The sequence below is a fragment of the Triticum urartu genome, chromosome 7A (assembly GCF_056163025.1).
Source record: "Triticum urartu cultivar PI428250 chromosome 7A, HENAU_Tu73, whole genome shotgun sequence".
NCBI lineage: Eukaryota > Viridiplantae > Streptophyta > Magnoliopsida > Poales > Poaceae > Triticum > Triticum urartu.
This window is the reverse complement of record NC_141879.1, coordinates 103,654,662-103,676,695: the sequence shown is the minus strand read 5'-3', so window position 1 is coordinate 103,676,695 and position 22,034 is coordinate 103,654,662. Positions and strand designations below refer to the sequence as shown.

The window sequence follows — 22,034 nt, the reverse complement described above, 5'->3', positions numbered from 1 at the left end:
CGATGATCCTGTCATTTTTTTGCAATTGCACCTTTTTATATATATCTAAAACAAGGTATTTCTTACCTTCTTTCTCCTCGAGCTGCTTCTTGGCACGCTCGAGCTCTCGCTCGGACCGCTCGAGGTTCTGCTTTAGCGTGTCCACTTCCGCAGTCAGTACGGCGGACGCCAGCAGAGAAGCCTGCATACGCATATTGACTCCTTTTTGTTAGACTCCTGCGAATTTCATTTTGATCCTCTATTCGGCTTTTCTTCCCGAACGCCAAACAGAGCATCAGGGGCTACTGTCTATGCGGTAATATTATTTACACATTTTTTACTTACCTCAAAGCCTGTTAAAAGGCTAGTACAAGCTTCAGTCAGTCCGCTCTTGGTGGACTGAACCTTCTGGACCACCGCACTCATAATGGTGCGGTGCCCCTCGTCGATGGAGGCGCCTTTGAGCACCTCCAACAGATTGTCCGGCGCCTCCGGTTGGACGGGGGTCCCCGGCACGGTGGGCTTGCTCCTCTTGGAAGGAGGTCGCCCGCCGGACTCTGGAACCTTTGAAGGTTCCGGAGCGGTGTTCGGCCTAGGGCCGGACTTGGAGCCCTGGGGGGTTCTGTCCCCTTCACTCCCGGGGTCCGGGAGGTCGCCTTGCGGCGCCTCCAGGACCATCTCCTCCCGGATTGGAACCTGTTGGGACAACACTTTGGTGTCGTCCGTAGGGCGGGGGGAGGAAGCCGTCGGAAGCGAATTCACATCCGACGAGTCCAGTGAACCGCTCGACGACGCGTCGAGCCGGTCTTTGGGTGGGCTACATAAACATATTCGACATAAGGGAAAGCTGTGCAACAAAGGAATACTATGAATTACTCGGGTATCCAGATACTTACGATTTAGCCAGGGGCTTGGCCCTGGGCGGCCACTCCTCTCCGCCGTCGTCGGCGTCGGTGGAGTAGTCCGGAGGAAGGGTTTTCCCCTTCTTGGACCCTTCGGCCTCCCCAGCTGGGGCGGCCTTCCTTTTCTTCCCTTCCCCCGCTGGAGGGGGAGGGGTCTCTTCTTCCTCCTCCTCGTCTTCATGGGAGGAGTGCGTCTTGGAGTCGTCGGATGAGGGATCCGACACCTCCAGGCGCCGGGCACTCTTTCAAGTCCCCGTGGCCCTCTTCTTGGCCTTCTTCTCCGGCACCACATGGGGTGCCAGAACCAGCAGCTTCGCCAAACGAGCGTCCGCTGGGCCTTCGGGCAAAGGAGCCGGACAGTTGATCTGTCCGGACGTCTCCTGCCAATCCTGTCAAAGGAAAGGGAGCTTAGATCCCGCATGGAGTCAAACTATGAAAAACCGATACCCTATAAAAGGAAAAAATAGCTTACCGCATGAGCGTGACGCTGCGTACTGAATCCGCGATCCTCGGTAGCGGATGCGGGGGCCTCGGCGCCCTTGAAAAGCACCTTCCAGGCATCTTCGTACGTCGTGTCGAAGAGCCTGCTCAGAGTTCGGTGCCGCGCCGGGTCGAACTCCCACAGGTTGAAAGCCCGTTGTTGACACGGGAGGATCAGGCGGATGAGCATAACCTGGACTACGTTGACAAGTTTGAGCTTCTTGTCCACCAGGGTTTGGACGCATGTTTGGAGTCCGGTCAGCTCTCCTTTTTTACCCCACGACAGGCCCGTCTCCTTCCAGGAGGTGAGCCGCGTAGGGGGTCCGGATCGAAACTCGGGGGCTGCGACCCATTCGGGGTCGCGCGGCTCGGTGATGTAAAACCACCCCGATTGCCACCCCTTCAGGGTCTCCACAAAGGAGCCCTCGAGCCATAAGACGTTGGGCATCTTGCCTACCATGGCGCCTCTGCACTCCGCCTGGTTGCCGCGCACCACCTTCGGCTTGACATTGAAAGTCTTGAGCCATAGGCCGAAATGGGGGCGGATGCGGAGGAAAGCCTCGCACACGACGATAAACGCCGAGATGTTGAGGACAAAGTTCGGGGCCAGATTGTGGAAATCCAGGCCATAGTAGAACATGAACCCCCGGACAAATGGGTGAAGAGGGAAGCCCAGTCCGCGGAGGAAATGGGGAAGGAACACCACCCTCTCATGGGGCCTAGGGGTGGGGATGAGCTGCCCCTTTTCGGGAAGCCGGTACGCGATGTCGTTAGACAAGTATCCGGCCTTCCTCAGTTTTTTTATGTGTCCCTCCGTGACGGAGGAGACCATCCACTTGCCTCCCGCTCCGGACATGGCTGGAGAAGGTTGAGGTGGGCAGTGCGGACTTGGGCGCTGGAGCTCGAGTGTGCGAGAATGGATAAGCAAGGGAGGAAGAAGGCGTAGGTGAAAAGGTGGATCCTTATCCCCTTATATGGGTGGAGGCAACTACGTGTCCCCACCAGCCTGGTAAAACTCGCTTATCTCCAAGCGCCGTAATCAATGGCGCGGTTGGGTTACCCACGCCCGTATTGATGAGAATCCCGGATCTTTGCTTTAACAAGACGTGCCAAGGAAACCGCCTCGCATGACGCGCTGAGGTGGGATAATAAAACGACTCAGATAAAGGCTTGGCCGTGGTGTGTCACACTACGGAATACGTCAGCAGATTAGATTTGTGTAAATGTTATTCTCTCTATGGCAATATGTGGAAACTTATTTTGTAGAGCCGGACACTATCTTTGTGTTCAAAATCTTCTATGAAGTACTTGGAGGAGGAACCCACCTTGCAATACCGAAGACAATCTGCGCGTCGGACTCGTCGTCATTGAAGCCTGGTTCAGGGGCTACTAAGGGAGTCCTGGATTAGGGGGTGTCCAGATGGCCGGACTATACCTTCAGCCGGACTACTGGACTATGAAGATACGAGATTGAAGACTTCGTCCCGTGTCCGGAAGGGACTTTCCTTGGCGTGGAAGGCAAGCTTGGAGGTACTGATATGTAGATCTCCTACCATTGTAACCGACTTTGTGTAACCCTAACCCTCTCCGGTGTCTATATAAACCGGAGGGTTTTAGTCCGTAGGACAACATACACAACAACAATCATACCATAGGCTAGCTTCTAGGGTTTAGCCTCTCCGATCTCGTGGTAGATCTACTCTTGTACTACCCATATCATCAATATTAATCAAGCAGGACATAGAGTTTTACCTCCATCGAGAGGGCCCGAACCTGGGTAAAACTTCGTGTCCCTTGCCTCCTGTTACCATCCGGCCTAGACGCACAGTTCGGGACCCCCTACCCGAGATCCGCCGGTTTTGACACCGACAATCACCAAGTTACTAGAACTTCGTGATGAACTATAATACGCAAGTGATAACGAAAGTAATTCCTGAGCTCCTCGCGATGTTGAAATTGGCGAAGGTAGAAATCAAGAAAGAGCATCAAGTGTTGATGGTTTACAAGACCACTAGTTTCAAGAAAAAGGGCAAAAGAATAGAAAGGGAACTTCAAGAAGAATGACAAACAAGTTGTCACTCCCGTAAAGAAACCCAAAGCTATACTCAAGACTGAAACTGCGTGCGTCTACTGCAAAGGAAATGATCACTGGAAGTGGAATTGCCCCTAGATACTTGGCGGATAAGAAGGATGGCAAAATGAACAAAGGTATATTTGATATACATGTTATTGATGTATACTTTACTAGTGTTTATAGCAACCCCTCGGTATTTGATACTAGTTTAGTTGCTAAGAGTAGTAACTTGAAACGGGAGTTATAGAATGAACAGAAACTAGTTAAGGGTGAAGTGACGATGTGTGTTGGAAGTGGTTGCAAGAATGATACGATCATCATCGCACACTCCCTATACTTTCGAGATTAGTGTTGAACCTAAATAAATGTTATTTGGTGTTTGCGTTGAGCATGAATATGATTTGATTATGTTTATTGCAATACGACTATTCATTTAAGTTAGAGAATAATTGTTGTTCTGTTTACATGAATAAAACCTTCTATGGTTATACACCCAATGAAAATGGTTTGTTGGATCTCGATCGTAGTGATACAGATATTCATAATATTGAGGCCAAAAGATGCAAAGTTAATAATGATAGTGCAACTTATTTGTGGCACTGCCGTTTGAGTCATATTGGTGTAAAGCGCATGAAGAAACTCCATGCTGATGGGCTTTTGGAATCACTTGATGCTTGCGAACCATGCCTCATGGGCAAGATGACTAAGATTCCATTCTCTGGAACTATGGAGCGAGCAACAGACTTGTTGGAAATAATACATACTGATGTATGCAATCCAATGAGTGTTGATGCTCGCGGCGGGCATCATTATTTTCTAACCTTCGTAGATGATTTGAGCAGATATGGGTATATCTACTTGATGAAACATAAGTCTGAAGTATTTGAAAAGTTCAAAGAATTTCAGAGTGAAGTAGAAAATCATCGTAACAAGAAAATAAAGTTTCTACGATCTGACCGTGGAGGAGAATATTTGAGTTACGAGTTTGGTCTTCATTTGAAACAATGTGGAATAATTTCGCAACTCACGCCACCTGAAACACCAAAGCGTAATGGTGTGTCCGAACGTCGTAACCGCACTTTATTAGATATGGTGCAATCTATGATGTCTCTTACCGATTTACCATTGTCGTTTGGGGTTATGCATTAGAGACAGCTGCATTCATGTTAAATAGGGCACCATCTAAATCCGTTGAGAGGACACCTTATGAACTGTGGTTTGACAAGAAACCCAAGTTGTCGTTTCTTAAAGTTTTGAGGCTATGATACTTATGTGAAAAAGTTTCAACCTGATAAGCTTGAACCCAAATTGAAGAAATGATTCTTCATAGAATACCCAAAGAAAACTGTTGGGTACACCTTCTATCACAGATCCGAAGGCAAGATATTCGTTGCTAAGAATGGATCATTTCTAGAGAAGAAGTTTCTCTCGAAAGAAGTGATTGGGAGGAATGTAAAACTTGATGAGGTAATTGTACCTTCTCCCGAATTGGAAAGTAGTTCATCACAGAAATCAGTTATAGTGATTCCTACATCAATTAGTGAGGAAGTTAATGATGATGATCATGAAATTTCAGATCAAATTAGTACCGAACCTGGTAGGTCAAACAGAATACGTTTCACACCAGAGTGGTACGGTAATCCTATTCTGGAGGTCATATTACCTGATCATGATGAACCTACGAACTATGAAGAAGCGATGATGAGCCCAGATTCCACGAATGGCTTGAAGTCATGAAACCTGAGATGAGATCCATGTATTAGAACAAAGTATGGACTTTGATTGACTTGCCCGTTGATCGGTGAACCATTAAGAATAAATGAATTTTTAAGAGGAAGACGGACACTGATAATACTGTTACTATCTACAAAGCTCGAATTATCGCAAAAGGTTTTCGACAAGTTCAAGATGTTGACTATGATAAGATTTTTTCACTCGTAGTGATGCTTAAATCTGTCCGAATCATGTTAACAATTACCATATTTTATGAAATATAGCAAATGAATATCAAAACTGCATTCCTTAATAGAGTTCTTAAAAAAAGTTGTATATGATGCTGATAGTGTGTTTCAAATAATTAAATCACAAGAAAACGGTGACCTTCGACATTCTTTTTGTTTGTAACGGGTAAAAGCATGGACCATGTGAACAACAAATGTCTTAGTGAAAGCCGCATCAAGTGGAGTGCATAAATATATGCTGTGCGGAAATAAGAATTTGTATTATTGTTTCCAGACACAGTTGAAAATCAATACAGTACTCCCTCCGATCCAAATTAATCGACCTAACTTTAATATAAAGTTGTACCAAAGTTGTGCCAATTAATTTGGATCGCAAGGTGTACCATTTAATCAGAGCAATTATGGTCGAGGGGTATTACAAACTTTTAATCAGATGTATTAGAAAATAAGCTAAATGCATTTTTTTTGAAAACAACTATTTCCCTGTTTCAAAATTGAACTAAAACCATGACACTTATTTGGAACGGAGGGAGTAGATGACTTATTATGGAGGACTTATTTCTACCACGACTTCTCAAAGACTTATTTCCACTGTAGCTTATGCACAAGCCGGAGCTCAAAAGGTCTGGCCATAAGTATGGTTCTAGTACTTCCATCGAGCATTAATAAAAGAAATATATTTGATGAAGCATGCACGTATAACTTTCTCAAGTCCTTAATTATATACTTTAGTCTTTATTGAACATCAATAAAAGGAATGCATTTTCCATTTCAACCAAAAAAATTAGTGGTGGCGACATTGAGCTATTCTCATGACGCGTTGCCGAGGGATGCCGGGGGAAGAAGACTTCGCCCCCCTTGAGAGTTCGAATGTATTTCTATTTTTTCTGTAAGGATGTGTTTGTAAGGACTTGTGAAACTTAGTATATGGCATGAGGCCTTTTAGTGAAAAAAAGTTATTAATATCACACCTTAGAGCATCTCCAACAGGCGCGCCAAACTAGCGCCGCGCCGCAAAATTCCCCGTTTTAGTGCGCGCGCAACCGGAATAGTTGCTCCAGCGGGCGCGCGAAAACAGCGCGCGGGCCGAAACTCAATCGCGCGTCGCTTATTTGCTGCACCCGCTCCCGCGCGCTGGACTCTCGCGCGCTCGCTCGCACCTTCCACCCCCCCATCCAGCCGCGCCGCCGCCGCCGACCGCGCCACCCGGCGACCGTTTCGGCGCTTCCCCGGCCTGTCTCCGCCCCGCGCGCGCTTTCTCCGGCCCCCTATGGTCCCGCCACCCCGCGCGCGCTGGTCCTCCGACGAACTATTTGTTGTGTTTAATTGCACTATTTGTTGTATTGAACGATAAACTGTTTGTTTGAACGATAAAATGAAATTAAACTATTTATTTTTGTTTGTTTTGACTTTTTTGTTTCTGTTTCGAATGCATATGTTGTTTGTGCGAGTGTCGCGCGCGCTGCATTTTAGCGCGGCTGCTGGAGGCAGCGCTGTTGGAGATGCTCTTATATTTTGAAACCGATGAAATATATTGTATCCTACTAAACGAATTGCTCCCGTGTACAATATTTCTCTGGTAGTGAAAAAACTTTATAAACTACTCCCTCTGTCTCATAATGTAGAACGTTTCTTGCCATTATAGTAACTCCAACGTCTATAGTATAAAAAATGTCCTATAATATGGGACGGAGGAAGTAGTTGGTCCCGAAATATATTTGTTCCGGGTGAATAAGAGACCCGCCATCACACAGCCGACCTTTTTTTCAGGATAGCCACCTTGAGAAAAAGTTTTTTTTAATTTGAGGGGAATGAGAAGAAGAAATAAGGAAAAGTGTGAACAAGAACCCGTGTAGTTTTTTTGTTTGTTTTGAGAATGAGAACCCGTGTAGCCCACCACCAACACAGCCGAGAACCAAAGCCCGGCCCAATCGCACCAAAGTCGGCTCGAATCTCTCCCCGCCACACCGCCATAGCCTGCAGCCAAGCCCCACCTATAAAAATCTGGAGGCATCGCCACCTCCCTTCGGTTTCCCCCTCTCCTCTTCTTTTTCCCCCTTTCATTCTAAAAAAATATCCGTCGAACCCCAACCCGTCTCGCCCGAGACTCAAAACCCTCGCAGCAGCAGCGGAGGCCGCCACCGCCGCCCGATGTGGAACGGCGGGCCGCCGCCGCCGCTGCCGCCCATGGCGGCCGCGCCCCCTCCCCCGGGCACGGCCGGTGCGGGCCTGCCCCCGCCCCCTCCCCCGCCGGCCGCCGCGCCCCCGCAGGCCGGCCAGCCGCTCACCCCGGCGGAGCTCGAGGCGCAGCTCGTCGAGAAGGCCCGCAAGTGGCACCAGCTCAACTCCAAGCGCTACGGCGACAAGCGCAAGTTCGGCTTCGTCGAGGCGCAGAAGGAGGACATGCCCCCCGAGCACGTCCGCAAAATCATCAGGTATGGAACCCCCAGATCCGTGCGTTCGGGCTTTCCTCTACTGCCTGCGGCTAGGTTTCGGGGCCTTTGGCGCTCATGGCGGGCTGTGATGCCTAATTGCTTGTGGTCTTAGGTCGTTCCGTAGCCGTGCGTTGCTTTGAACTAGTGGCGTGGATGTGATAGGCGTCTCGACTGTAGTCAGTGGCTGTGCGAGCATGGTGTTTGATGTTTGGTGTAGGTTTATGGTTGTAACTGTGATTCGATAGGGTTTAGGTTTTGATTTACCCATGTTATTTTCTGCGCTGCATCATGTGCTCGTTGTGGTTCCTGCTTACGATTTCTGGTCACTGGAATTAGGCATAAGTTTGCGGCCTCTTGCTCTAGATCCATGAAATTAGGATTCACGATATTGTTTTGTATTTTATCCTCATAGTTATGGTGAACATGTTAATTTGCTAGTCGCTCAACTGTAGGTTGCAGGAGTCAGGATTCTAGATATGTTGAACTGTTGATGTGCTAGTTGCTGTAGCTCAGCATTGGTAAACCTTCATGTGGTCTAGATTGGGGATCTGCCTACATTTCAGTAAATTTATGCATCTGTCTTTTTGAACAGGGACCATGGGGACATGTCCTCGAAGAAGTACAGGCATGACAAGCGTGTTTATCTTGGAGCACTCAAATTTGTGCCTCATGCTGTTTACAAACTACTGGAGAATATGCCGATGCCCTGGGAACAAGTAAGCCCTTTAGTTGTGACTTTTTGATATGAACACTGATAATCTTATGGTTGCTGAGGTTAGCTGTTCCATGGCCATAGACTAAAATAACTCCTGTTTTCAGGTTCGCCATGTTAAGATCTTGTACCATATCACTGGCGCCATAACCTTCGTAAACGAGATCCCATGGGTAGTTGAGCCCATTTACTTGGCGCAGGTGATGATCTAGACTTGATTCTTCTTTCATTATTACCACATTATTCCTGTTTGTCCCTTTTATCTCTTATCTCATGCATGTGTCTTTCTAGATATGCTTACAATATATCTCTTGTCATGTGTTTGTCTGCAGTGGGGCTCTATGTGGATCATGATGCGAAGGGAGAAGAGAGATAGGCGGCATTTCAAGCGAATGCGTTTTCCTCCATTTGATGATGAGGAACCTCCACTAGATTATGCTGATAATTTGTTGGATGTTGAACCACTGGAGGCTATACAATTGGAGTTGGATCCAGAGGAAGATGGAGCTGTGTATAACTGGTTTTATGATCACAATCCCCTTGTGAAGACCAACTTTATAAATGGTCCCAGCTATAGGAAGTGGAATCTGTCTCTTCCAATAATGGCAACACTTTATCGCCTTGCTGGTCAACTTTTGTCAGACTTGACTGATCGGAATTATTTCTATTTGTTTGACATGGAGTCTTTCTTTACTGCCAAAGCACTTAACATGTGCATCCCAGGTAACAAGATTTACCTTTTGTTTTCATGTTTTGTAAGCAAGTTTGATGTTGCAAGTTCAAAAATACTAGCACGAAACATTGATTAGCATAATACTTGATAGCTTTTGATTTGATGATTAAATAAAACAATTTCCCACCTGGTATCTGAATACTGCCAATGTTTTATGAAAATTATTATGAAAACATAAGCAACCAGTGCTTGTATTTTCTTCAATGCATTTTCTTATGCTTTATGAAAAGAGGCAATACATTGGTAAATTTGGTGTACACCATATGTTTTCTTATCACTGATGTTAAAATTTTCAATTGCAGGAGGTCCAAAGTTTGAGCCATTGTACCGTGATATGGAGAAGGGGGATGAGGACTGGAATGAATTTAATGACATCAATAAACTCATCATCCGTCAACCACTTCGGACTGAGTACAGAATTGCGTTCCCTCACCTGTACAATAACAGGCCAAGGAAAGTGAGACTTTGCATATATCATACTCCTATGATAATGTATATCAAAACAGAGGATCCAGATCTGCCTGCATTTTATTATGATCCTCTGATAAATCCGATCACTTCAACCAGCAAGGTTGATCGTCGGGAGAAGAAAGCAAGTGAAGAGGACGACGAAGATGACTTTAGTCTCCCTGAGGGTGTGGAGCCTCTTTTGAACCGAACTCCACTTTACACTGACACAACAGCTGCTGGTATTTCATTGCTTTTTGCTCCAAGGCCTTTTAACATGAGATCTGGTAGAACACGCCGCGCTGAGGATATCCCTCTTGTATCTGAGTGGTTCAAAGAGCACTGGTAAGTACTACAACGAGTTAACAAATAACAATACCTTTCCATATTTTCTCCGTTGGTATGCTTTCGTCTCATGTTGCATCGTCATCTGTTTTGCAGTCCACCAGCGTATCCAGTCAAGGTCCGGGTGAGCTACCAGAAGCTGCTGAAGTGCTATGTGCTCAATGAGCTACACCACAGGCCTCCAAAAGCACAGAAGAAGAAACATCTGTTCCGTTCACTGCAAGCAACGAAGTTCTTCCAAAGTACAGAGCTTGATTGGGCAGAAGCTGGGCTGCAAGTTTGCAAGCAGGGCTACAACATGCTTAACTTGTTGATTCACAGGAAGAATCTGAACTATCTTCACTTGGACTACAATTTCAATTTGAAGCCTGTGAAGACACTCACAACAAAAGAGAGAAAGAAATCTCGTTTTGGAAATGCTTTCCACTTGTGTCGTGAGATTCTGCGACTTACGAAGCTGGTTGTTGATGCAAACATCCAGTTTCGCTTGGGGAATGTTGACGCCTTTCAGTTGGCTGATGGTCTGCAATACATATTCTCCCATGTTGGTCAGTTGACTGGTATGTACAGATACAAGTATCGTCTGATGCGGCAAATTAGGATGTGCAAAGATCTGAAGCACTTGATATACTATCGTTTCAACACTGGTCCTGTTGGAAAAGGACCTGGCTGTGGTTTTTGGGCTCCTATGTGGAGAGTGTGGCTGTTCTTCCTTCGTGGTATTGTGCCCTTGCTTGAAAGGTGGCTAGGTAATTTGCTGGCCAGGCAGTTTGAAGGTCGCCATTCGAAAGGAGTTGCTAAAACAGTAACCAAGCAACGTGTCGAGTCTCACTTTGATCTGGAACTTCGAGCTGCAGTTATGCATGATGTCCTTGATGCTATGCCAGAGGGCATCAAGCAAAACAAGGCCAGAACTATACTGCAGCATCTTAGTGAGGCATGGCGCTGCTGGAAGGCAAATATCCCCTGGAAGGTCCCTGGCCTGCCAGTTCCTATTGAGAACATGATACTCCGTTATGTGAAGTCCAAGGCTGATTGGTGGACAAATGTCGCTCACTACAATCGTGAGCGTATCCGGCGTGGTGCTACAGTTGACAAGACTGTCTGCCGCAAAAATCTTGGAAGGTTAACTCGTTTGTGGCTGAAGGCAGAACAAGAGAGGCAACACAACTACTTGAAAGACGGGCCGTATGTGACACCTGAAGAAGCAGTTGCTATTTATACAACCACGGTCCATTGGCTGGAGTCAAGGAAGTTCTCACCGATTCCATTTCCCCCACTCTCATACAAGCATGACACCAAACTTCTTATATTGGCACTGGAAAGGCTAAAAGAGTCATACAGTGTGGCAGTAAGATTAAATCAACTGCAGCGAGAGGAACTGGGTTTAATAGAGCAAGCATATGATAACCCACATGAAGCTTTGTCAAGGATAAAACGGCATCTTCTTACTCAGCGTGCTTTTAAAGAAGTTGGTATTGAGTTTATGGATCTGTACAGCTACCTGATCCCGGTATATGAAATTGAGCCTCTTGAGAAAATTACTGATGCATACCTTGACCAATACTTGTGGTATGAAGGGGACAAACGCCACCTCTTCCCAAATTGGGTAAAGCCTGCTGATTCAGAACCACCTCCTCTACTTGTTTACAAGTGGTGCCAAGGTATAAATAATTTGCAGGATATATGGGACACTAGCGATGGGCAGTGTGTTGTGATGCTGCAGACAAAATTTGAGAAGTTCTTTGAAAAAATTGATCTGACTCTGTTGAACAGGCTTCTTCGGTTGGTCTTGGACCATAACATCGCTGATTATGTCACTGCAAAGAACAATGTTGTGCTGTCTTACAAGGATATGAGTCACACAAATTCTTATGGGCTTATTCGAGGTCTTCAGTTTGCATCTTTTATTGTGCAGTACTACGGGCTGGTGCTGGATCTCCTACTTCTTGGTTTAACACGAGCTAGTGAGATTGCAGGGCCGCCTCAGATGCCAAATGAGTTCCTTACATATACTGACACTAAAGTTGAGACAAGGCATCCCATCAGGCTGTATTCTCGATATATCGATAAGGTGCATATAATGTTCCGGTTCACTCATGAAGAGGCAAGGGATTTGATTCAGCGGTACCTGACAGAGCATCCTGATCCTAATAATGAGAACATGGTCGGTTACAACAACAAGAAATGTTGGCCTAGAGATGCAAGAATGAGGCTCATGAAACATGATGTTAATCTGGGAAGAAGTGTATTTTGGGATATGAAGAATCGCCTGCCAAGGAGCATTACTACATTAGAATGGGAGAATGGCTTTGTCTCTGTATACAGCAAGGATAACCCAAACTTGCTCTTTAGCATGTCTGGGTTTGAGGTCCGTATACTGCCGAAGATACGTATGACTCAGGAGGCATTCAGCAACACGAAGGATGGAGTATGGAACTTGCAGAATGAGCAGACAAAAGAAAGGACAGCTATTGCATTTTTGAGGGTTGATGATGAACACATGAAGGTGTTTGAGAACCGTGTCAGGCAAATCCTTATGTCATCAGGGTCAACGACATTTACAAAGATAGTCAACAAGTGGAACACTGCTCTCATTGGCCTCATGACATATTTCCGTGAAGCAACAGTTCATACACAAGAACTACTGGATCTGCTTGTAAAATGTGAAAACAAGATCCAGACTCGCATAAAGATTGGCCTGAACTCAAAGATGCCTAGCAGGTTTCCACCAGTTATCTTCTATACACCCAAGGAAATTGGAGGTTTGGGTATGTTGTCAATGGGTCACATTTTGATACCACAGAGTGATCTTAGGTATAGCAAACAGACAGATGTTGGTGTGACACATTTTCGAAGTGGTATGAGTCATGAAGAGGACCAGCTTATCCCCAACTTGTATCGCTACATCCAACCATGGGAGAGCGAGTTCATAGATTCTCAGCGTGTTTGGGCTGAGTATGCTTTGAAGAGGCAGGAAGCACAATCGCAGAATAGGCGCTTAACACTTGAAGATCTGGAAGATTCATGGGATAGAGGCATACCCCGTATCAACACTTTATTCCAAAAGGACCGCCACACTTTGGCCTACGACAAAGGGTGGAGGGTGCGGACAGACTTTAAGCAGTATCAAGTGCTGAAACAGAACCCGTTCTGGTGGACACATCAGCGACATGATGGAAAGCTGTGGAATCTGAATAACTACAGAACTGATGTCATCCAAGCACTTGGTGGTGTGGAAGGTATCCTGGAGCATACCTTATTTAAAGGAACATATTTCCCTACTTGGGAGGGTTTGTTTTGGGAGAAGGCTTCAGGTTTCGAGGAATCGATGAAGTACAAAAAGCTGACAAATGCACAGCGTTCTGGGCTTAATCAAATCCCCAACAGAAGATTTACCCTCTGGTGGTCGCCAACCATTAATCGTGCAAACGTATATGTTGGTTTCCAGGTTCAGCTAGATCTGACAGGGATATTCATGCATGGCAAAATTCCAACCCTGAAGATCTCTCTGATTCAGATTTTCCGTGCACATCTTTGGCAGAAGGTCCATGAAAGTGTTGTTATGGATCTTTGCCAAGTTCTGGATCAGGAGTTGGATGCACTGGAGATTGAGACAGTACAGAAGGAGACAATACATCCCAGGAAGAGTTACAAGATGAACAGTTCATGTGCAGATGTCCTCCTTTTTGCTGCACATAGGTGGCAGATGTCCAAACCAAGCTTAGTTTCCGAGTCAAAGGATGTCTTTGATCAGAAAGCGAGTAACAAGTACTGGATTGATGTGCAACTACGATGGGGAGACTACGATTCACATGACATAGAACGTTATACAAGAGCAAAATTTATGGACTACACGACAGATAATATGTCCATCTACCCTTCTCCGACTGGTATGATTTTGAGTATCCATTAACTTTCAATTTCTTGTCTTGTCTGAATCCTCTGTGCTTAATGCTGATTAATATTTATTGCAGGAGTGATGATTGGACTTGATCTAGCTTATAATTTGCACTCTGCTTTTGGCAATTGGTTCCCTGGGTCAAAACCCCTGCTCCAGCAAGCAATGAACAAGATCATGAAGGTAATAACCATGCTAACTGTAACAAATCTAGCTCTATTGCTTTATCTGTGTTGTAGTATTTTTTTTGGCTTACTTAATAAATGACATTCTTGTTTATTTTCTCCTTTGACAGTCAAATCCTGCTCTGTATGTGCTGAGGGAGAGAATAAGAAAGGGTCTTCAGTTGTATTCATCTGAACCCACCGAGCCATATCTGTCTTCGCAGAACTATGGAGAGATATTCAGCAATCAAATCATATGGTTTGTGGATGACACAAATGTCTATCGAGTTACCATTCACAAAACCTTTGAGGGTAACCTGACCACCAAACCTATCAACGGTGCTATCTTTATTTTCAATCCAAGAACTGGGCAACTATTTCTGAAGGTTTGTTCCTTTTCTTTTGCTTTCACCTCTAGTTTTGTTGCAATTATTGCATAACTGTGCAGCATCACAACTTGGAAGACTTAAATGAAAATGGATTATAATCTGCAGGTCATCCACACAAGTGTATGGGCAGGACAAAAGCGTCTAGGGCAGCTGGCCAAGTGGAAAACTGCTGAGGAGGTTGCTGCGTTAGTTCGGTCTCTTCCTGTAGAAGAGCAGCCAAAGCAAATTATTGTGACAAGGAAGGGTATGTTGGATCCATTGGAAGTCCATCTGCTTGATTTCCCTAACATTGTTATCAAGGGCAGTGAGTTGCAGCTGCCATTCCAAGCTTGCTTGAAGATTGAGAAGTTTGGTGATCTTATTCTCAAGGCTACGGAACCGCAGATGGTTCTTTATAACATATACGATGACTGGCTGAAAAGTATCTCGTCCTACACCGCATTCTCTCGTCTTGTGCTTATATTACGAGCATTACATGTCAATAATGAGAAGGCCAAGATGTTGCTGAAGCCTGACAAGACAATTGTTACGGAACCACATCATATCTGGCCATCTTTGACTGACGAGCAGTGGCTGAAGGTCGAATGTGCACTCAGGGATCTCATTCTTTCTGATTATGCAAAGAAAAACAACGTTAATACTTCTGCACTTACGCAATCTGAGATTCGTGATATAATACTTGGTGCTGAAATAGCTCCACCGTCACAGCAGAGGCAACAGATAGCTGAGATTGAGAAACAGGTAACCTTTCTATACCAGCCTTTGTGTCTAGTTTCTATGCATAGTAATTGCGTCAGTTTTCCTCATTTTTGGATTTGCTTGAATTTGCAGTCCCGAGAGACAAATCAGGTAACTGCACAGACAACAAGGACAGTTAATGTGCATGGAGATGAGCTCATCGTCACAACAACCAGTCCGTATGAGCAAGCAGCGTTTGCATCGAAGACAGATTGGCGTGTCAGGGCCATCTCTGCTACGAACCTGTATCTCCGTGTCAACCACATTTATGTTAACTCGGATGATATAAAGGTCAGTACTGCAATTCCTTTTCTTTGATTTACTCATAAAACTACCAAATAACAATTGCCTAATGGTTACTTACTGCTTGTATTATGTGTACAGGAGACTGGCTATACTTACATCATGCCAAAGAACATATTGAAGAAGTTCATATGCATAGCAGATCTACGGACACAGGTTGCAGGTTTCCTGTATGGGCTGAGTCCACAGGATAATCCCCAAGTCAAGGAGATCAGATGCATATCCATTCCGCCACAGCATGGAACTCACCAGATGGTGACTTTGCCATCGAATCTCCCAGAGCATGAGTTCCTTGCTGACTTGGAGCCGTTGGGATGGATGCATACCCAGCCGAATGAAGCTCCTCAGCTATCACCTCAGGTTTGTCTCCTACCATTTGTATCTTCAAACCTAACCTTGTGATTCTTATCCAAAATCTAAACTGAGTAGCTGAATTTCAGTGCACAATTCTATAATGTCTGATCAAGCAGATTTATGTCTTTCCATGAGCGGTTAATTGTCTCCCTCGTGACATTTGAATTCTGAATATTAAAATGCATGTTATACATAATTTAATCTTTCCAACTCACAATGCACTGTACATAAAATTTATTGCTGTTGGTTCTTTTGATTCTTGCACATTTTATAGTAGCGACTTTTTCTTGCCTGTGACAGTTTTAGTGCTGAATTGTTGGTTCTGTTGTTTTTGGCACATTCTTAGTAGTCCTTTTTTGCCTGTGAGCCAGTGTCTCGCTACTGAGCTGTATTTTGTTGTTTCTTGCACATTTCAATTGCCTAGTGCCTTTTTTGGGTATGATATGTGAGTCTCATATGCTGAACTGCTTTGCAGGATTTGACATCACATGCTAAAATTTTGGAGAACAACAAGCAGTGGGATGGTGAGAAGTGCATCATTTTGACCTGCAGCTTCACCCCAGGATCGTGCTCGTTGACTGCGTACAAATTGACACCAAGTGGTTATGAGTGGGCCCGTGGCAACAAGGACAACGGGAGCAACCCACAAGGGTACCTCCCAACTCACTACGAGAAGGTCCAGATGCTTCTCAGCGACCGCTTCCTTGGATTCTACATGGTATGTGTACTCATCTTAATAGGATTAATATTTGCAAATTGTCCTTTAGAGCCAACTCAATTTCGGAATACTCAATTCACTTTTGCGTCTCCCACCAGGTTCCGGACAACGCTCCGTGGAACTACAACTTCATGGGAGTCAAGCACGACCCGCTGATGAAGTACAGCATGAAGCTGGGCACACCCCGCGACTTCTACCATGAGGACCACAGGCCGACGCACTTCCTGGAGTTCAGCAACATTGAGGAGGGCGAGGTCGCTGAGGGGGACAGGGAGGACACCTTCTCGTAGTCGTAGCCACCGTAGCACGCCCCTTCGCCCCTATGCTAGCATATCGAAACCTGCAATGAGATCCGCTCAGTTTTGGATGGAGATCTCTGTGACCTGTAAACTTTGACGTGACATGTTGTATGTTGTTCTCCGTCTCTCAAGACTAGTAATACTTTGTGTTGTAAGCCTCCTTCAAACACGGTGCTGTACAAGTGCATCATGATAACAGTTCAAACATTTAGCTTGGTGGCATGTAGATCTCATCACGTAATTTTGTTCCCAGTTTTTTGCTTGGACTTGACCAATTTATGCTCTTGTGCACATAGGGGTTGCACTGACCTGAAAGCAAAGCTTTACTAGTTCTGAGGCTGGATTTGCGTTCCGAAACCCCTTGCCAGGCTTTTGGCCGAGAGAAAAATGTTGGCTTTGTGGTGTCCTCCACGTGGTTGTGAAAATCGTAGGCTTTTCAACAAACTACAGACCTCTCTAAATTGCCTATATATAAAGCGAAAACAATTTAAGTTGGACAAGTGAATAAATCATAGCTCTGTCAAATTCATGGGGTGAAAACACATGAAGTTTTTTTTTTTTTGAATGGAACTCATTGCATTCCTCTGGAAGTCTGGATCTTGAATGCCCGCGGAACATCGCCTGCTCGTCGCACCGCGGCCCGCACTTGAAGACGAGCGCGAAGTAGTAGCAGCAGCCGCTCGAGTGCAGCCTCGCCAAGCCCGCGAGCTCCCCGTTTGGCGGGCGCGCGGCCGCCGAGGGGCGGCGCGGGAGGCCGGGCGACGCTGTGCGGAGGCACCGAGGCAGGTCGGGCAGCCAGGACGCGGCGGAGCTGGCACGGGGAGAGAGAAGACGGGGGCTCTACGAGGAGAAAGCGACGGGGGGAGAGAATATGGGGGGAGAGTGGTTGCAGGTGGGCCACAAGAGGCAAAAAAGATGGCGCCGGCGTCCCAGCTGCCACCCGGGGGTCTGGGTTTGGGGTGCGAGCGCCGGGATAACTTTTATCAAATCCGGCGAAAAACGAGCCTTTGAAGACGTGAGTGAAACATTTTTTATCGCCGGGCCTTAAAAAAATGCTCTTGAGGGCCTTCCTGAAAGGACAGGTGAAGATGCTCTTATCCACCTGTGTTTTGGCGGTCCCTTGTCATGCATCACTTTGAGAAGCGCAAACAAAGGCATTTTTTTTACCGCGGGCATTTGGGCTAGGTCCTAATTTGAGCATGTTTGTTGCTCGTGGTATCTGAAAATTTCACGGCCTTCCCCTGTTCTGCTCTGTTTCTTACTTTCTTTCATTCCAGAGCGTCTACTAGCAAACGAAATGCTCCCCGTGCCTCGGCTCTTCCGTTCTCGCTCTCGCTCTCGCTCCTCGCCGCGGCCCACCCCTGCTCCAGCCCGGCGTGCCTGCTCGTCTCCACCACCCAGCCTATACCTCTCCTTAAAGCACCGTTGAGGTCATCCCGACGCGGCGGCGTAGGAAGACCGCCGGCCGCGACCGCGACCGCGCCCACCCCCGCCACGCGCGGCAGCTGCTCGACGGAATGCCGGCCTCGCCGCGAGACGCCATCTTCCGCGCCACCAACGCGCGCGTCTAGCCGCGGCAGCGCCGGCCCTGCCCCAGTGCGGGCGCGCGCTTCTTTGGCGGCGGCTCGGTGGCGTTCCCGAGGTGCGCCGACGGCCCTGCCCTGCCCTCTCCACCCCCATCCCGCCGCCTCTTATTCAGTTTTCCTTTCTCCGGCAATTTGTTAATTTCTCCTAGAAATTCATGCCATGAACACAAGTTTTTTTTTTTGAGGGAATGGACACATATTTTTGAATAGAAATGAACCCGAGAAATCTCGGGATCAACTGGGTCACGCCGGTGAATGATAATGATAAGAGAGGAAAAAATGGAGAAGGTAAAGTGCAGCTATTTACGTAGGGAAGAGAAAACCAGAAAGGCTCTTCGTAAAAAAAAACAACCCAGAAAGGCAGCTCGGCTTTCCCAGATCGACCAGATCGCCGCCTCCTGCTTTCCCTCAATCCCTCGCCCTAATTGCTGAACGAGATTTCTGCGGCAGAAAAACAGTCTCACCGCCTAAACCGCTGTGGCCGCCGCCCATCACAGTATCACCGGGCGGCGCCCATCAGAGTACACCCCGCGGCGCCGCCGAAGCAGAAGACGACTTGGGGGTGGAGTGCGTGCCGGTGTGCCTGACCCAGCTCGAGGACGGGGAGCCAGGAGGCGAGGTTCCTTTTCAATTCTTGCCCCTTCCGTCTAGCTATTTTCGATCAGGTCATGTAGGCTGTGTGTGTTTGGTTTGTGCCAAGTCAGGTCTGGCTCTCTGTAATGCGTAATGGCCGTGCTCTTGAGTTGGCTGTAAGAGGGGTTGTTACTTATCTGATCAGGCAAAGTTCTTGCTCAACTTTTGCATCTTTCATCTAGCTTTTCTTGACCAGATCATCAATGCCTTTGCGTGTAAACGTTGTAGTGCATCCGGAGCACCATTTACTGATTTGATATGCTCGTTAAGTTCAGCATGAAGCTCACAAGTTCATGGTTAGATTGCCAGCATTTAGGTCAATATGTTATATTGCCTTTGAATGAGAATGATTAATTTTTTCATGATTTATAGGAATGGATGATGGGATCGGTGGTGTTCAAGAATCAAGTGACATGTCTATTTCGAGCGATGACGACGGCATTACGCAGGGAAGGGAAAGCAATGTGGAGCTTGCACATGGCCCTGCTGAAGCTCAACCAGATGGATCACTTGGAGAACCTGAAGTGGGGATGTCCTTTGGTACCGAGAATGAGGTGAGAGAGTACTACAACACATATGCTAAAGCAAAAGGCTTTGGTGTGACGAGAAGGAGCTCAAACCGTGATGATAATGGACAACTGAAGTACCTTACATTTTCCTGCTCTCGCTATGGTAAGGCTCAGTCCAACTCAGGAAATATGTTGAAGCCAAGTCGAACAGCCGGGACAGGATGTAAAGCTAAAATCAACATTACCCGTGCTCCTGATGGGAGGTTTCATCTTTCGACGGTCATTTTGGATCATAATCATACATTAAGTCCACTTAAACCTCGGCAGTTCAGATGCAACAAAAAGTCAGACTTCCGTGTCAAGCGAAGGCTTGAGCCGAATGACCCGGCTGAAATACGAATAAACAAGAGTTCAACCATACCTCGTGTCACACACTTTGACATCGAGAAGCAATTTCAATCAGCCTATACGAATTCGAAGTTCAAAGAATTTCAAGAAGAGCTAACACAAACTATGTACTGTGATCGGAAGTTGATGCAGAAGGAGGGGGCGATAGAAACGTATGAAATCACCGAGGATGTGCTGATTGACGAAGATAAAGGATGGAGAAAAGATATTGTGCACCATGTATACTTAAGTGAGGAAGAATTTGAAGTTAAGTGTTCATGTCGCCGCTTTGAGTTCACTGGTATTCTCTGTAGGCATGTGTTATGTGTGCTCACTCACAAGAAAATCAAAGAGGTTCCTCCACAATACGTCCTTGAGCGGTGGAAAAAAAGTGTGAACAGAAAGCACAACTTTATCAGATGCACATATGGCGGCATGGAAGACACTCCTGCTGCAGAACGTTTTGATAGATTGTGCAATTCTTTCTACCCAGTTGCAGAGATAGGCGCCATGTCAGATGATTCATGCAATGCTTTGATGGAAGAGCTTCACACCCTGAAAATTCGATTCTCTAGCAACTCAAGTTCTGAAAATGGTAAGGAACATGTTGCTACACGGGAAGATGCACCTTCGAATGGAAAGACAACAAGTAAAACTATACCAAGTCCAATAGCTGTCAGGTGTGCTGGATGTCCTCTACCAAGAAAAGAATCTATGCTTGATAAGCTTATTTGTCAAGCAAACGAAAAGAAGAAGGAAGCTGAACAAAAGGTATTGTTGCTTATATTACGTTTGCTCGTAAGCCACTTTTTACAAAAACTCGCTAATTTTGCATTTATTTCAGGCTTCCTCCACAAATTTGAACAAGAAAAGGCCCCATAAAAATAGAAAATCATCAGTGGATGATATTCTAGAGCAACATGTTATGGAACATTCGGTATCTAATCTTGTTCTCAGTTGTTCAACAATATATTTTCATGTATTTTTTAAGCTAACAGTTTTGCAATCTGAAACAGAGTCAGCAACCTGTTTGTTTGGATGGCCCAGCTAGTAGCATCACATCTCAGGTATATTTGTTTCTCATCTTTTTATTTGTAGCAAACACCTGAGCATCCATGTCATTTTTATGACTTTATTTGGAGCAGAGAACATTTGACTTGGCTATTACCACTAGCAACATAAATCCATCTGTGACAGCTACAATACCATCTGGAGGTTCATCGACGATGGTTATGCCTCAAATTCTTGGAGAATACACACTTATGCCATTTCAAGTTCAACAAGGATCGGCTATAGTGTCCAGCTCTGCAGAATTACACTTTGCTGGAACTGGAGGGCTCAACAATACGGTGGATCGGAGTTAGACAGGATTTATGTAATTTGAAGATGTTGGATGCTGTGTTTTTAGTGTAGTAGCTGATAGGCACCAGGGCACTAGAATGTAGGCACATTTATGTGCATCTTCTGGTTTCTCCCCTAAGTACTAGAACTGATTACACAATTATTATACATTTGCAATTTTTTAAGGATATGCGTGTGTGCACATTTTGCAATTTGCCATGGATATGCCATATGTGCATATATGACTGGGAGCTTTCTATTCCAACTGTTTGTTTCAAGTTCTAGTTGTGCACCGTACAAGCAAGTTGGAAATGCCCTTCTTTTTCATGTGCCTCAGGATATATGTAGTGTAAGATGGCTCTTCCATGTCAATCTTGTCTAAAGCATCAGCATCACCATGCTACTTAACCCCAGCTTGATAATCTTTATTTGTCATTCTCCGCAATCAATTACAGAATAGTACTACCTATGTAACTTTTTATAAGATGTTTTTAGCAGGCAGTGTCAAAAAACGTCTTATACTAAGTTACAGAGGGAGTAGTACATAAGGATGTTTCTAGCAGGCAGATTTCTTTCTCATGATCCTAGTTGGAAAAAGTATGACCACAACATACAAGTCACACATGGTTTACGGTCTTTCATTC

At 45.8% G+C, this 22,034-nt stretch overlaps 2 protein-coding genes across 4 annotated transcripts; both read left to right on the top strand.

Moving 5' to 3' along the window:
* The first annotated feature begins 7,443 nt into the window (after window positions 1-7,443).
* On the top strand, window positions 7,444-17,145 carry LOC125525746 (pre-mRNA-processing-splicing factor 8A). Its single transcript, XM_048690756.2, has 13 exons — window positions 7,444-7,831; window positions 8,424-8,547; window positions 8,651-8,743; window positions 8,876-9,266; window positions 9,579-10,068; window positions 10,165-13,961; window positions 14,046-14,152; window positions 14,265-14,519; window positions 14,628-15,263; window positions 15,354-15,551; window positions 15,645-15,923; window positions 16,393-16,635; window positions 16,734-17,145. The coding sequence occupies exons 1-13, from the start codon at window positions 7,548-7,550 to the stop codon at window positions 16,923-16,925; spliced, it is 7,089 nt and encodes a 2,362-aa protein (XP_048546713.1). The 5' UTR covers window positions 7,444-7,547; the 3' UTR covers window positions 16,926-17,145.
* Window positions 17,146-17,843: 698 nt separating this feature from the next.
* On the top strand, window positions 17,844-21,594 carry LOC125525749 (uncharacterized). 3 transcript variants are annotated; one of them, XM_087538025.1, is made up of 5 exons: window positions 17,844-18,576; window positions 19,526-20,820; window positions 20,894-20,986; window positions 21,066-21,116; window positions 21,195-21,594. In XM_087538025.1, the coding sequence occupies exons 2-5, from the start codon at window positions 19,528-19,530 to the stop codon at window positions 21,411-21,413; spliced, it is 1,656 nt and encodes a 551-aa protein (XP_087394151.1). In that variant the 5' UTR covers window positions 17,844-18,576; window positions 19,526-19,527; the 3' UTR covers window positions 21,414-21,594. The 3 variants fall into 3 exon arrangements, with proteins under 3 accessions (XP_087394151.1, XP_087394152.1, XP_087394153.1); XM_087538026.1 differs by lacking the exon at window positions 17,844-18,576 and adding an exon at window positions 18,682-19,139; XM_087538027.1 differs by lacking the exon at window positions 17,844-18,576 and adding an exon at window positions 19,166-19,449.
* The last annotated feature ends 440 nt before the right edge of the window (window positions 21,595-22,034 follow it).